We start from the raw sequence: 16,943 nt of genomic DNA on the forward strand, positions 1-16,943 counted from the left end.
AAAAAACTTTATAAGGAGTGATTTAATTAAATAATGATAAATCAAATATACAGGTTATAAAAAAAGGAATAATTCCGACGTAAAATAAAGAATGGTCCTCACTGCAGGAACTTGTTTTTATAAAGACTATAAAGTCCCTCGCTGTAATCGTTTTACCCATTACTGTATTTTCATAATCATTGGAGGCTGAAATTGAAACGTTTTTTATAATTAACTGCACAGCCCTCGCATGATGGACAGAAAGGTGTTTCCTCACCATGCATGAACTCAAAGAGTTTGTTAACAACGGTCTTGAGGAACTTCCAGTGGGCCCTGAGGAATCGTGGGTACTGGCCGACGATGTACATGATGTTGGAGGCGATGATGGCCTTGTTGTCCTTCCCTCTTTTCTGTTCACACAGACCAAGCAGGTCCTGACACAGAAACAGAAATATTGATTAAATGTTTTAGCCTTCAAACTATGCCAAAATTAAATCATAATATACAGCAACAGTGCACAGCCTATTAATCAAACATTTTGTAAGATGTTCATCCTGTTCCCTGATGCTGCATGTAATTATAAAAACAGTCAAAGATTAATAAATTGTGATAATATTGTAAAAAGTAACAATCATTTATTCAGAGCTAAATTACCCTCTATTACTCTTGTCACACAATCAAAACTCATTGTCATGATTTGACTATCCAAAACACAATAATGACTATCATCATCATCATCATCATCAATGTTGAATTGAGTGCTTTATCTGAAAACCGTTTGTGAAAGAATAAAAAAAAAAAAAACAATTCTTGTCGGCTTAGTTCAATAAAGCCTTTTTATTGAACACTTTTTTAAATAATTAAATGCACTTGATAAATACAGGATTGTGAATATTATATAATAATAATAATAATAATAATAAACAAGACTATTTTCAGACTACCTGAACGTTTCCTGATAAACTGTCTGCAGTATTAAAAATGCAACAATAACCACCTTAATGACTGTGACGAGGAATCTCTTCTCGTCCTCCTCATGCATGGCTCCGCTAATGGAGCCGATGGCCCAGCACAGCGTGTTCAGGTTCCTCCAGGACCATTCGGTGCCATTCACCTGATTGTGAAGCTTTTCAGTCATGATACGCTCAGTATCAGCATAATCCAGATGAGTCAAGTAGACTGGAGAGGAGAAAGAGATCAAGATGAAGCTTCCTCCAGCAATATTCCCATTTTAAACCAAACTTAAAATTCACTGACTTCCACAGACTAAAATGCAGAATTTTCATGACATCTAATGAACTAAAAAACAGGCCACTGTTGTGCTCATTTATTAATAATATTACAATAATATGTTAGAATTAGGGCTGCACAATATTGGGATTATATGTGATAGGCAATATTGTCGTTGCAATAGACATTTCTTATTTATATAAATTACTTGAAACATGCTATTTTATCAGCCATTTAAAAATAACTTACGACAATAATCCTAAAATGAACAGGTCATGGATATTTTTATGAGACAATTAAATCAAAAACTGTCAAGGTGCAAACATTTCAATAGTATCTGGATGCAGCCTTTATGATGCAAGCTGAGATTGCATCACTCAGTGATGCAATGTCAGACACTATGCACTCAATGGAGTGAGTGACATCACTGTGACGGGTAGGGTTAGGTGAGCGCTTTAAAAAGCATTGGATGCAGCTCAGACTGCACTGCACCAGGTCTGCATCCAGACCCTTCTCTGACATTTAGACTTTAAAAAAAACACTATTGACTGAAATCCAGGTTCTTATTTGCTGATGTCATTTTCCTCTCGTCTCCCAGCATTAGTGTTTATTTTCAGCTCTATTAGGATTTTCAACTAACAAAGAGGTGTGGAGGTAAATAGTAAAGGCCACATTTGATTGGTCAGAATTGAATAAACTTATGCATGCAGCACACAAATGCTTGGCATATAAAATTAGTAGAAATGATTGTACTTTTAATTATTGTTTGCATAGACTATTATTGCTATAAAATCCATTTTGGATATATAGTTCAGCCCTAGTTAAAATAATAACCATATTAAAATAGTTACAGTTAAAAAACAATTTGCAGAACTTTAATATTCACAACATGCATAATTTAACTATATGCAATGTATAATAAGCATGAAAAAAGGGGGTAGAAAAAAAAAAACGCTGTACAGAAATAAAATTGACAAATAGAAAGTAATGCAAACAAAAATCCCTAACATTCCATAAATTGGACGAAACCACAGTTCCTTGACTTTCTATGTCTGGAATGGACCTTCTAAAATTCCACGACATACCAGAAAATTCTTGAATACATGGTTGCTGTAACATCTTTCTATCTGAATAAGCTCAGTCAATTACCCAGAGTCTCCCTCATGTTCTTGTAGAGGTTGATGGAGTCGGTGTCCTTCATGAACTCTCTCACCACTTCGCCCTGATCGTTCTCCACCACTAAAACCTCCTCTGGTTTGGCCATGCGACTCACCATGAGCAAACGCACCTGAAAGAGTCAAGAACACACTGAGCATTTCCTCCCACCAAAAAACTCTGAAGTGCATTTTAGACATGCATTCAATTATGCAATCTTATGATACCACATAGAAGCATGCAGGATTTTGTTATCATGTTGTTCATCACAGCACCAAATGCTTGAAGGCTTTACAGAGTATTCATTTTATTATTTATGACATATTAACATACTGACTCAATTCTTTATTGCCCTGTTGCTTTACAGCTTCACAAAAAAAGATTTTTTTGAAACATTAGTATAAATGTATACACCTTAACGTTTTAACAAACAACTAAGCGTCTTTATACAAGTAAACTTGTTTAGAACTTAATACTTTGTTGGAAAAAAAAAAGAGTTTCCTCTGAATATTTACAAAATAATCAACTCTTGTTTTGGTTATAATACCAGTTACACCCCATTCACACGGGGCTTCAGCATCAACACTTGACAGAGGGCGTGTCTGAAGTTGGGGCTGACGTGATCGTCATAGCAGCGTCAGCCAATGAAATTAGTCAGCAATAGACCACTGTCTGAGCTGGTGTATTTGGATACAGCGATCTGATTGGCTGACGCTTCTGTCGGCGCTTGAAAAGTTGAGCAAGTCCCAACTTCTGCAGCGAGCAACGCCTCTGAAGCAGCACCGACGGTTTCACGATGTAGTTCGGCAACGCCTGACGTCACCCCTTCAAAGTGAATGCGGCGTTCAAGCAACACAATGCAACTTTTCTGCTCATAGCTCCCTCTTGTGGTTGACAAGCACAATTGTCCAGCATTTATTTCTAGTGTTACTTTACAACAATGGTCTCAAACTCAATTTCTGGAGGGCCGCAGCTATGCGTAATTTTGTTTCAACCACCTCCAACTTACACCTGCTTCATAGTCTCTAGTAGTCTTGAAAGTAGTCTTGTTTGATTAAAATTGGAGCAAAACTGCTTGTGCAGTTTGAGACTTATGCTTTAAAGCAACTTTATTCGGGCTCATTCACACGATGCTTCTAAAAATGCAAGACGCAGTGCTCAAGAATGGGTTTTTTAAAAAAAGCGCAGTGCAGCACGAGGTCCATGTGACGCAATATTATGAACGTGATGTAATGACAACAACGAACTCATTAGCAATGGGAAAACAATGTTATAAGCGATTGAAGATGCATCATAACTCGGTATGTCTGGACAAAGTCACAAGGAACGTCACCCCTGCCATGATATAACGATAAATAAAACAGTTGTCATGGCAACACTACTATAAACAGAAGCTTGCAACGCTTTCCCCTCTTCCACGCTCTTCTCATTGGTCCACTGCTTCTTGACCTGATAGTGATGAGCTGCGCTGCTTGTGCAAGTTAAAGATCTTTCAGTTTGACACAATAGCTAAAAAAAAAAAGTGACGTTTACGTGCAAAGCGCTTTATAAGATGCAAACGTAACGGTCAAACCTGTCCAACCAGTGTATTTACTTTGAAAAACAGTAAAAAAGTAGAGCATTTAAAAGAAAAAACACATAGAATGAACAGCTCCTTATGCTGCTTACATCATGATAACACTTAAAATCAATTATCAATTAAAAGCTTATAAATTATCACATAAAAACAAAACAGATAATTAGCCTAGATAATTAGCTGACTGACCTTGGAGAGCACGGGTAGGTACAGGTGTCTACGAGGCGGCACGTCAAAGTGTTGGCTGGTTGAGAGCAGTGGAGATGTGGATGTGGAGAAGGGACTCTCTCTATAGAGCTCAGCAGCCAGATGGTTCCAGTACTCCAGACAGATCTTGAAGATCTCCGTCTCCTCCACCTCAGACACTAGCAGCATGTAGTGCAGGGCCTGTGCACATGGGAGGCAGATTACCACTGTTAGTGAGTTAGGACTACATGAGATATCATTTAAGCATGGATATCGCAAAGTCACATCGCAGTACGTCAATGAGGATCTAAATTATAGCTGAACAGGAGCCACAGTTCAGAACATGGCCACATTCCTTTAACATTAAATAGCTGACAATAATAGAATTTAAAGAACAGATGTTTTAAATTCATTTAATATTGAAAGTTTGTGTATTTTAAAAGCTATAGTTAAACAAGTATGTTAACTTAGCATGTTTTTAAATAAATATCTGTAAAGTATTTGGTATTTTTTTGCATTAGAAAAGTAAAAAAAAAGGACAAATTTAAGTTGGTGTAATTTAATTTATTAAACCTTTTAAATAATTCCCAAACCATTAAACATAGCATTACAGATGTTGTGTTCAGGCCTTCGTGAGACATATAACTTATAAAATGGAGTAGACTGATCAATTTTTCTGTGAGCGAATGAAAAAACCTGGAGTGGATCCCCAAGACATGGATTATACAGAACCCTTAGTAGAGTGAAGAACATGCTTTTTCTCCATGTATTTCTTCAGCATGATTTCTCTAGATTTCAGTGTGTGCGTGTTTACCTCCATAAGAGTCTCTCTGAGGTTTAGTCTCTTCTCGATCAGCTGCCCGTGCTCTTTGAGGAAGGTGCAGAGGAACAGGCTGAGGTTCTGGATGAAGTTCTGCTCGTCATCTTTTCCATTTGAATACGCTAGACGGATGTTTGTGTTCAGCGGGAGCATCTGCCAATCACAGTATGACCACAGAATAGATCAATGTTTGCAGACGTGATGTCATTTTCATTTCTAAAAAAAATATCTCATTAGTGCTTGTGAACAATGTCTCTTCTGCTGACCAAAGCTGCCTTCATTTGATTAAAGAGAGGAAAAAATGAGAAATTGTATTATAATATTGAAAAGCTGTTTTTAATGCGCTCAAATTTTAAAATGTGATTATTACTGTTTCAAAGCTGAATTTTCAGCATTTTATTTTTATTCTGTCACACAATCCTACAAAATCCTATTAAAATGTCGATTTGCTGCTCAAAAAAAACATCTCTGAACATTAATGCTTAAACCAGAGCTTCTTTAGTTTTCTGAAAATCTTGACATTTTTCCAGGATCCATTGATGAACGGAACGTTTAAAAGAACAGCCTTTATGAAAAACGTGTTTGTAACAAGTTATCAGGGCCAATTTTGAACAATTTAAAGGGACAGTTCACTCAGAAATGAAAAGTCCTCATTTACTCACATTTAGGAGGTGCTAAACTTCAATGAACTTATTTCTACTGTTGAACACAAACAGGATATACTAAATAATGATTTAAAAAGCAGCCATTGGCATCCAAAGCAAGAACAAAAAAATACTGAGAAAGTCAATGGCAGCCTCCAGCGCCTAGACTGCAGCTCTGCACAAAAAGCTTGGCCAGAGGAGAAATTGTCACGTCCAACTGAGCCTGGATTAACTCAAGGTTTTCCTTCACTTTCGTCAGTTGATGAAGTTGTTCCTCTCCACTGTTGCCACTGGCTTTCTTGGTTTGGGACTTGTGAGATGGATTTGCTCATCAGTGTTTGAACTTTGAGCAGTGAAAAAGAAACCACACTGAACTTTAACTCTGAAAACTGGACTGACACGGTTTCAATTTACTAAAACTTCTATGTTAAGCTGATTTGACAATCTACATTGTAAAAGCAGTATACAAATAAAGAGAAATTTAAACAGAATTTTTTTCCAGCTTTCTTTAGTACATGATCCTTTGTGCTCGACAGAACAAAGAAAGATTTGGAATGAAGATTTGGAAAGCGGAGGAGTAAATAATGACAATTTTTCTTTTTAGGTGAGTGGTCCCTTAAATAAAACAAGTATCAGTTTCTTCCGAAGAAAGTGACTGTGTGTGTGTGTGTGTTGTGTGTGTACCTGTTTGAGCTGCATCATGGTGAGTGTGAACAGGTTCACAAACTGCTCCTCGTACTGACTGACACTGACACCTGCGATCTCAGTCAGACACTTCAGAGTGACGTTCCGGAACATCGGAACATTCAGAAACTGTGGAAGAAGCCAGAAAACAAGTTACACTTTCTAAAAAAGTCTGCGATCTTCAATGAGTGAGCAGATATAAATGTAGGAGCACCAGCTCAGGCACAAAGCTTTGAGCAGAGAGTCCATGACAAAAGCCAGCGCTCCAATAATATTCCTCTCTTTCTTACGCAATGGCAAGCTGGACCAATGACAGTGCGCCTTTGTGAGAGGAGTGACAGCAGTCTGTGTGCTGCTACATGAGTGTTTTAATGTAATAAACTGAATCACCATTAGAAAACAGCGAAATCTAATGCTCAGTTTTTTTTTTTAATAAAATGTATTTTATTTCAATCAGTGTTGGGCAAAAATTAAACTCATCCAAAGTAAAGCTTTGTTGACATGATACATGTGTGCGCTGTGTGGGGATGCAACGATTATAGATTTTGGTTGTACGATTATAGTCACGGTTTCAAAACACTAGTAGTTTAAAAAATCCTATGAAAACTCCTTACTCTTTAAGTGTTATTTATTGCTGCTCAGTAACTAAATACAGTAACAAATAATAATAATAAAAAAACAATAGTCCAATACAATTAAAGACTTAAAAATAAGTGAAAAAAATGTTTTTGATATTTAAACAAGTAATAACTTTACATAAAATAAACAACAGAACAATGAATTTAAAAAATATATATATTTTTATTTTCGTCTAATGTAAATATAAGCTACATATTAGCTAAGTATTTCCCTTTTAGAACAAATGTAGTTAAAGACTGCTAAACCGCTGTCTGAAAGGCACTATTGATCAAGAAAATAGAAAATAAAAAAGCCAACCAATTTTGTAATCGTAGTGTATGATTACAAAATTGCTTGGCATTTTTATTTTATTCTCTTCGGAGTAGAAATGTGTATTTTCCAGACAAAGTATGACGCTGATCTGTCAGTTCTTGTCACGTGACCCATGGTGCACTCACGGCATTAAACTAGGTGCACCTGGAAATTGTGAGCACATTGCTCCCAATATGTACACGCAAAATGCGCGCTTCCATTGAAACTTGTGTGCACAATTCAAACTAAAACACAGTTGGCATACCTTTGCTTAGTTGCAGCAGTTTTGTTCCATGCAGAAACACGTGTTGAGAAACCATTACGATTAACCGGGACGAATCACAGTTAATCACACAGTAAATCACAGTTAATAGTTAAATCTGTTAATCGTTGCATCCTTAGTGCTGTGTATATTTATTATGTATATTCAGTATAAATACACCCATACATGCATATATTTGAGAAAAATATATTTATTTTGGATGTGATAAATTGTGATTAATCTTTTCCAGGCACTAATTTAAATGTATTTTTTATACATTTATTTTTAGACACATTTTAATTTTTTTATTCCCAAGGATTCAATATTTTATAATAAGTTTGTCATTTTCAGTTCAAAAGAGAAAAAAGGCAATTAATATATTTTGGAAAAAAAAAATAAAAAATTCAACGACACAATCACAAGAAAAACAACAAGTGTCTTAATTATGCCTACTAGGAATTGATTGGATGGTTGTGGAACGCTATTGGTGGATCTCATGTGAGTGACAGGTTTATCCCACCACTATGCAATTAAATGCCAATCAGATGTTATCATATTGTAAATTGTATATTTAATACTTTAATCAAAGGTTATGAGGCCTCATAAATAAAAGAAAAATTAAAATTCCAAAATAAAATTGCTTCTTTAAATATTAACACAAGAAAAGCTTGTCTTATGTTACCTTGTACACCAGCGTGCTGATGAGTTTGGTCTCAAATATGTAGCCCAGGGGAATCCAGTTGAGAAAACGAAGGAGTGTCTCCAATGTGGCATGAACCAGAGGGGCATTCTGGGAATTTTCCTGAAGAAAACAGCATTATATTTAAATAAAGAAGGGCAGCCCAGAGAGATCTAAATTGCACTTAATTATCAAAACAAATACTTTATTAGTACTGTGATTTTGTGCTTCAAACATACCATTACAAACTGGCATAGCTGGAATATTTGGGAAAATTCGTTGCACATACTGAAAGAGGAAAAAAAAAAAAAAGAGAGAAATTACAACAATTATCTTGCCAACCACATCCCAACAGCACCACTGACATGGTCTGTAATTGTGGCATGTTTGACAGGACATCTGTACCTGTCCTTCAGGTGTTTGGCCTTGACCTGAGTCATCTGACCACTGGAGAAATCAAACACCTCCTCACTGAGCAGCTTCAGGATTATCATGTTGTTCTGACACAGACTCTCACTGGTGCGACTCGCTCCCACTATATCACTGATGAATGTGGGCCAGTGTTTGGGCCACTCCTGCTTCAGGATCTATACACACACAGGAACAGAACATCAGCAAAATACAATAAACATGACTAGGACCACAAACATTCCTGAAACCACACTTACCTGCACCAGGATCATGTTGAGCTTCGATATGTACACCTGCTCTTTCTGAAAGCAAAAATACAAGTCAGTGTGGAGGAGATCCATTAACTGAAGTTGAAGTTTGCTAAATAAAGAAATGGGTTTTTTTAACGGTCTACAGAATAAACCACTGTTGTTCAATGACTTTTAACCCAATTAAGCATTCAACAGCATCTTAGGATGAATACTAGTATTTTACAGTACTGTCACTGTGGAGAAGACTAAATAAATTAGCTATTAGAGATTAGGAACTTGTATATTTGTTTTTGCTATTTCTGCACAGAATTTTATAAAGAAATCTGTGGATTTATGCTAAATGATTTTGAGAGAGCAAGAGCTGAAAACCCAACACAAAAAAAAAAAACTAATTAAAAAATACATTCCAAATCCAATTAAAACCACTTGTTTGCTAAGCAAAGGTACAAAAGACTTCATGCAATACATTCTCTAAAAGACAATCAATTAACAAATTGTACTGTACATAAGTTATCTAAACAGGAGCATATAACTTACAAATATTTATGAAACTAATATAAAAATATAAATAAATGTATATATTTACACACATTTACACAAGTAAAAAAAAGATTGAATAAGGGCTCAAAAACATGCATGCACAAGATTTCATGAGACCAGATTAATATATATATATATATATATATATATATATATATATATATATATATATATATATATATATATATATATATATAAATAAAAATCAAGAGAAATTTTATTACCTCCACGCTGTTGGCATCAGATGAAGTCTTGATTATCAGCCCAACAACATACTTCTTAATTCCTGTGTAGAACAGAGATGTCAGTTCCAGGTTTGCACATGACATTAATCTATATAGTTTTTGCATTGATATTAAAGCAGTCTATGCAAGACTTGTTTATAATATGTTTTTGAAATCCTGCATACTTTCTTCTTTATTGGTTCATTTAAGTATTTTGTGGCATACAAGGAGCAATTGTGCCCTGATTTGCACATAAACAATCACCTGAAATGAATTCTAGAGCACTTTAACAGATACGAGACAAAACCCCAATGGAGATGTCAATTCCAGCATTTTATATGACACTATGTTTATATGTAGCTCTTCCACTGAGACTAAAGCGGTTTATGCATAAGTGTTTGTTTTTGAAACTCTGCGTGTTTTCTTAGTTTGGTTCATTTGGGCATATATTAACATTGCAATGATTTGCACCAAAACAATAACCTGAAATGATTTCTGGAGCAATCTGACTAAATGGACCAACAAACCAAGCAGTATCACAATTCATAACAATAAATGTTATATAGAAAAAGAAGCAGTGTGTGATTATTTGAGTAAGAACATCAGTTATCACAGCTGAAACAAAAAATTGACACCTGGAAAATAAACCTTTACTTATTCCCACTTGTGTTCTTTAAAATATGCCTTCAATTTTCATCTATTGATTATTTTTCTTTTATTAACTGAACTGCTGCTGCTGTCATGGAATGTCTAGTATTTGTTTGTAAACTGCTTTATGTATAAAAATAAAAACATAATAAAAGTGTTGTGTCATTGTTTTATCTGTGCAATGGAAGAATGCTGAAAAAAACGAAGCTTTAAATTGTATGAGAAATTGCATATTTTAATTGAAATATCACCCTGGTCCACAAAACCAGTCATAAAGGTACATTTTTGGAAAATGAAACAAAAATCATGAATGAATACATTTTTCATTGATGTTTGGATTGTTAAGACAGAACTATTTTAATTGAGATAAAGATACTGGAATACCTGTAATCTGAGGGGTCAAAAAAATCTAAATATTTGGAAAATTGCCTTTAAAGTTGCTCAAATTAACTTCTTGGCTAAATTAAGTTACATTTTGATTGTAATTCAAATTATAATTTATTATAGTTTACAGTAGGAAAAGTAATTTTTTTTTTTAAAGCAACATGATCTTTTATAAACCCTCATGCATCCTAAAAAAAGAAGCTCCTCAATGCAGGAAAAAAAAGACAAATGTCATTGCCTAAAAAGACCACAAAAATATATATTAATTTTTTTCTATTTTCACAGATGTAGATTTTTGAGCATCAGTTGTAATCATAATACTTCGTTAATTTTCAGAATTTTAAATCTTTAAAATGCTGGTTTGTTTACAAAAATGACAGTTAAAAAACATTCGTCAACTTTCATGTACTATACGTCAAGCTAATTTTGATTTTGTTAATTAGTCTTGGATGTGTCAATGATAACCACCAGCATTCTTTTTATTTATGTAGTGTGCCACTCAGCTCCTTTATGAACTAAAATGTCCATTCCATTAAAATCTAAATATTTTTTCTACTTTAACTGGCATTGATGTTCTCATCAGCATCAGTTCTAATCATAATTACTGTACCAAATATGCATTGATTTTTTTTTTTTAATTCTACCCCCTTAAATACTGGTTTTCTCTTGTCTTGAAGGCCCTAAAAGGAACTTTATTTTGCACCAAGTATAAAAAAATAAATAATAATAATACTAATTTGAGGAAATATATTTTAAATTCCAATAAAAATACATGCCTGTGCTAAAATTTATGCAAATTACATTAATCACAGGGAACATTATCAAAAAAGCTCAACTGAAAAAGACAAAAATGTCCTTAGGGATGCACAAGGGTTAACATTCTAATGATAAAAATAATAATAATAATAATAAATAAAAATAATAATACTAATAGTAATTGACCCATACAATGTATTGTTAGCTATTTCTACAATTAAACCTGTGCAATTTAATACAAGTAAATCTAAACAATTTATCAGTTAAAGTGTGAATGACAGCTGCATTCATATTGCGTGAGTCACAGCAGCTACAGATAAAGCCACAAAACCCTTGAAGCACAAACTTGTCAATCTTGAGAGATGATGCAGAGGAACACAAACAGCTTTGACCAATGAAACAACAGCTGTATTAACAGGTGACTTGCATAATTACATTAGCACATTCAGTACACTTTGAAATGCAAACCGAACTAAGAAAATGCAAGGCGATCAAATGAATTGCATACTTCAGAACAAAGCAAACATTTTACAGGTCTGAAAAAGGACATCACCTTCACACTGGTTTCGTGGAAGAATCTTCCAGCGTGTTTTAATCACCGTCTCTAGTATCTGTAGAGCGTAGTACTGTAATACAAATCACAAAAAAAAAAGATTAAACAATAGCTTAATGCTGTGGAATTATTAGGATTGATGTTCAACTAGACATGGGATGACAACCGGTTTTAAGGTTTTCTTGGGTTTGGAGAAGTCAAGGTTTTAAAACCGCTAACATTTTCTGTTATACCGTTTCTATGGTATATGTACGTTTTTTTTTTTTTTGTTTTTTTTTACATGTTTTTCGACTATTTTATTTAGTTTTTTAGAGCAAAAGCAGCTTTTAAAAGTAGGGCTGAGCAAAAAGGGGGGGGGAAAAACAGACATTGCAATATTTTATTTTACATATTGCAATATTGGGCATAATTTGGGCTCTATTTGGAGAGAATTTGTTGTTTTGAATTGATTAAGATAATTTTGAAAAGCAGTACTGCATAAAATACAAAAGACCAATCACAACCATTGGTAAATACAGTAGCAAAAAAACAAATAAAAATGAACAGTGCTTTATAGTTTTCTAGTAGTACAGATAGATGAATTAAATTATCAAATGTAAAATAACCCTGTATAGACTTCACTAAAATTGAATGTTTAAATATCTGCAAATGATCAAATGTTGGGGGAATTTGTGGAGTTGTTTCATAGTGGAAAAACAAATTATGTTTTTTTTTTTTTTTCAACTGTGGCTCATGGGGTCTGTTCTTCGTACTTGGATAATTTAGTTAGCTGGATTTCATTATTGATGATTTGACAATTCAGGATCATTTCATTCTTCAAAACTCATCTGAGAGTTGTTATCATAGTAACAGTTCTGGTAGCTCAAACCTGCTCATGAGCAGGCACATTTCATACAAACAGGATTAAATCGGCTCATTTCACAGCTAATACTGAAAGTATGTACCAAATGCTGATATTTTCATACAGTAGTTGTATACATTTGGGAAAATAGTATAGTTAAATATTTTATATAAATAAAACTTCTCTTTAAGGGGTTCAAACAGAACATTTATTAACATAGACTTTTTTTAGATACAAACGCATACAATTGTAAGGTACCAGCTTTGGTACAATTTCAATATATATATTTTTTTAAAGAAATCATCATTTATGAAATCATGCACGTTTTGACAGCTGATATGACCATGATTTGATGATTCGCAAAAGTTTCACCTTTATTAATATCAAAATGATTTTTGGATTTAAACTTAAACAGTTATTCCTAACACTGATTAAGAAACTTAAATAAGCTTATGCTACTATAATAAAGAAAATGCACTTTAAATGTAAAAATAATAGCTAAATACTCTTGACACATGAAAGTGTAAAGCCTGCACCCCACAACAACGGTGGAAAGTTATTGCGCAACATTAAAACAGTTTACTACAAATTTCATGCAACTTTGCTCACATTGATAATTGAATATTAATCAGATGATGTCATTACGCTGCTGTGCCGTTAGCCAATTGCTGATCATATATTCGAGGATCAATAGATCTATCCTTCACAACACACGCAAAAATCTCAGATGAGTTCATCCAGACAGTTTAATCTGATTTGCGAAATAGTTTGAAGAACTAAATTCGCCAGAGATCAGTCATCAAGACTAAAAGATTCAGGATCTGTTAAGTCATCTCAGAACAGGGGTACCAAAACTCAGTCCTGGAGGGCCGTTGTCTTGCATATTTTAGTTCTAACCCCAATTTAACTGAATTGAACCAGCTAATTAAGCTCTTTCTAGGTTTACTTAAAACTTCCAGGCAGCTGTGTTAAAAAAGTTGGAGCTAAACTATGCAGGACACCAGCCCTCCAGGACAGAGTTTGGACACCCCTGCCTTAGATCATTTAGGCGAGGTATGAAGAACAGACCCCAGGTATACCGTCATTTGGGAAAAAAAAAAATAAAAAAAAAAAATCAAGGTTTTGAAACCTCCCCAAATTTTCTGTAATACCGTTCCTAAGGTGTGTGCAAGACTTTTATTTTTTTTGTTTGTTTGATTGATTTTTAGAATAGCAGTATCTCCAGTAGAAAAAGATATCCTAAGATGCCGTTTTAAATTGTAAAGAAATCAGTGTTTTTAAAACAAATAAAGACGGCAACAGTCAATAATTCATTTAAATTATTTAGCCTGACATGTTTACTGTTCCAAAATATTATAAATCTTTCAAAAAATAAAATATATTGTATTCAAAAGGGAAAGAAAGGTTTTGGTTTTTACCCAGACATTAAAAAAATATATATTTTAGAGCCTTGAGCACAATACCGCGATATTTTTATCCAAGGTTATCATACCGTCAGAATCTTATACCAACCCATGCCTAGTTAAAACGTTTCTTAAAATAAAATATATTGTGTTTAATGGGGAAAAAAGTTTTTGTTTTTTACCCAGACATTTAAAAAGAATCACAATACGATGAAACCATGATATTTTTATCCATGCAGGGCTCAACAATAAGGACTGCCCGATGACCTGGGTCCAAAGTGAGAGATGCTCGGGACAGTAGACAGAATGGTCACTAAATTAATGATCTAACTGCCTTGTCACTAAATTTTTATTTGCCAGCGACAATTTGTCAACTGTATGCAAATACAGTGTTAGAATTGAGAAACAATTAGTTCTTTTAAGTCTTTGAATGCTACCTTTTCTGTGAAGTCGTAAACACCATATTGCTTTTCGGTTCCTCTTATCTGATTGGATGTTGTGAGCATGTTATTTTTTCCATAACCTGGTAAAAACCAGTACAGTGCAGAGACGACAACATCAAATGATGAGGCTAAAAGAAAACATCTGTTTCTAACATTGTGGAAACAGACATTAACATGTGTACAACACCAGGAAAAAAAATGAAGTGATGTTTTGTATAGTTTGTCATCACTTTTAAGTCCGCCACCTTTTGTTTAGCAATAAAATACCTGCACATTTTCCATACTGCTATATTTTACTGCTAAATATTTTAACATTTTCTGAATATTTAAATTCTAGATTCACAGACATTATTTTTGACACATTATTTAAAATATGTGGCTAAGAAATAGCTATAATTTTTTTTTGGTGCGGGGCCTGTGAAAATTTTGGCAGGGCAAGTAAAAATCTGCACCGCTGGTCCAATCGGGCTAGTAAAAAATATCCTTAGCCGTTGAACCCTGCCATGGTTATCATACTGCCAAACTCTTATACCGTCCCATGCCTACGTTCAATAGCTGGACTAAACATACTTTAGTCTTCATGTTCTGCGAGAACTCCAATATGGTGTCCACTCTGGTCCAGGCATCTGGATGGTCCTTCAGGTTGGTGAGAACTTCTTGTGCCAGTCTTTGCTGAAATAAAGCAAAAAACATCTTTAAATGTACGATAAACGTTTAAAGGATCAGAATGACCTCTAGTCATGAACTACTGAATACCTGAGATCCCACATCATAGTACATGGAGTTGACCACATTGTCCAGTAAATTGATGTCGAGCTTTTGACTGAAGTCCAGCAACTGTCGTGCTGTGTGATCTGCCAACATGGTCATGTCTGCCGGCATAGAGCTGAAGGAGACAAAGCCATCATCTTTTAGTTATTAAATATTAATAGTGACACTTGTCTGAACACTCAAGGCAACGGTAGAGTAGTTATCTACGCAGAGTGAACTCTGATATCACAAGTTAGACAGTAAACCAGTGGGTCATTCCACGTGGTGTGCTTTTACACACAATACACAACATTTAAGCTTTCATTTATGATCAAGTACACTCCATTGTGAGTGAAAGGGCGTTAATTAAAAAGTTTTTATAAAATTATAAAACATCTATTAGATGTAATGTGTGTGTTTTTCCACGTATAGAAAATGATTAGTAAATATCTTAATATACACCAATTAAACTTTTCACCAAGCAACCCACATGAGTTGCTCTGCAGTTACGGGCTGCGATGAGGAACAAAACGCGTTTTCGTTTCTGGCCACCATCAGGCAGTGTGTCAACAAACTAGCACTTCATTCAACTCTCTAATCGCAGGAGTTACTACGTAAAACAGACAAGCACCACACCAAACACCCCAAGAATAACCTTTAACTTACCTGTTTTAATCAATCTCCTCTTTTCGCTTGAAAAACAACAATGCTAACGTGCTTTAGGGTCGCCAACTATGTTTAGGTGTCCTGGAAAACGTGCGCAGCGTCCAAACGAGATCAAGACTTCGGGTATAACGTTATATATAAAAATAGTCTGTTTGATTTATCTCATTTTACACAATAGCATGTGTAAACTATACTCAAAAGGCGGTTTGAGCATCTAGCAACTTCACCTTAAATGCTAACTAGCTGGCTACCTCACTGTATAACCATACATACTACAAAGCAAAGCAAACGATACCACAAAAAACACAATTTCGGTGTTATTTATAATTATTGCCTTCAGTAATTGAGTCCGGGTCCTCTTTCAGGCAGCAGCTCGTGTTAGTTCATCTCTCTGTCTGTATAACGGCTCACAGCCCGCCTTAAATTTCTCACTCCGCTTTATAACATCAGCATCAAACCAATCGTCAGTTTATTCGTTAGTCTCGTGTAGAAAAACCGTTGTTTTGTAAGCAGATATTTGCGAGAGACTGTGACCCAGCTCCTCGCCAGTCTCATGCATCACACGCAAGACCGGTTGAAACCGGTTCAGACTGGCATATTCCATCTCGGTTTAGTTTTCAGCCCGTAGCGCCGCGTAAAATTCGGACTGCAGAAACGCCCTCTTCAGCAGCTGATTGGTCGGAGGGGGCAGCGCGGATTGCTATTTCGCGTGTGATTGGCTTACAGCGCTGTATGTCAGGGTAAACCCCACCCAGCGCGTCTTTTTGCCCTTGGTCTCATGTGCAAGGCGGGTTTTGCATCACAGCGTGAGCGTGAGGTGGGCTGGACCGCGTGGAGCATGGAAAATTACTGAGATGTTGCCTGCGATGTACAAACAGTAACTGACCATGATGTGTATTTTTAGGCCGTGGCTCATGTTTAAAATGTT

The 16,943-nt window shown here is 35.1% G+C and overlaps 1 protein-coding gene and 2 long non-coding RNA genes across 5 annotated transcripts in view; all 3 read right to left on the reverse strand.

The window, feature by feature from the left end:
• The window catches only part of LOC147847018 (uncharacterized), a 919,394-nt gene that overhangs the window by 799,327 nt on the left and 103,124 nt on the right, over positions 1–16,943 (reverse strand). The window lies entirely within an intron of this gene.
• The window catches only part of xpo1a (exportin 1 (CRM1 homolog, yeast) a), a 31,496-nt gene that overhangs the window by 12,363 nt on the left and 2,190 nt on the right, over positions 1–16,943 (reverse strand). The window contains exons 1-15 of one of the 3 annotated variants that reach the window (XM_087237834.1): positions 16,350–16,607; positions 15,356–15,485; positions 15,170–15,271; positions 11,913–11,985; positions 9,572–9,633; positions 8,814–8,858; positions 8,551–8,732; positions 8,385–8,433; positions 8,149–8,268; positions 6,275–6,403; positions 4,941–5,099; positions 4,130–4,327; positions 2,359–2,497; positions 977–1,158; positions 257–413 (exon numbers count right to left, since the gene is read on the reverse strand). In XM_087237834.1, the coding sequence (XP_087093960.1) occupies positions 257–413; positions 977–1,158; positions 2,359–2,497; positions 4,130–4,327; positions 4,941–5,099; positions 6,275–6,403; positions 8,149–8,268; positions 8,385–8,433; positions 8,551–8,732; positions 8,814–8,858; positions 9,572–9,633; positions 11,913–11,985; positions 15,170–15,271; positions 15,356–15,481 (1,723 nt within the window). In that variant the 5' untranslated portion in view covers positions 15,482–15,485; positions 16,350–16,607. Of the gene's footprint in view, positions 1–256; positions 414–976; positions 1,159–2,358; positions 2,498–4,129; positions 4,328–4,940; positions 5,100–6,274; positions 6,404–8,148; positions 8,269–8,384; positions 8,434–8,550; positions 8,733–8,813; positions 8,859–9,571; positions 9,634–11,912; positions 11,986–15,169; positions 15,272–15,355; positions 15,486–16,015; positions 16,608–16,943 lie in introns of those variants that run through there. The other 2 variants (XM_087237833.1, XM_087237835.1) reach the window with 2 other exon arrangements.
• Positions 12,469–14,340, reverse strand: LOC147837545 (uncharacterized). Its single transcript, XR_015477288.1, has 2 exons — positions 13,769–14,340; positions 12,469–13,614 (listed from the first exon to the last, which is right to left on the reverse strand). It is a non-coding gene; the product is annotated as an uncharacterized LOC147837545 (long non-coding RNA).

Source organism: Danio rerio, chromosome 1, assembly GCF_052040795.2.
Source record: "Danio rerio strain M-AB ecotype USA chromosome 1, GRCz13ab, whole genome shotgun sequence".
Taxonomy (NCBI): domain Eukaryota; kingdom Metazoa; phylum Chordata; class Actinopteri; order Cypriniformes; family Danionidae; genus Danio; species Danio rerio.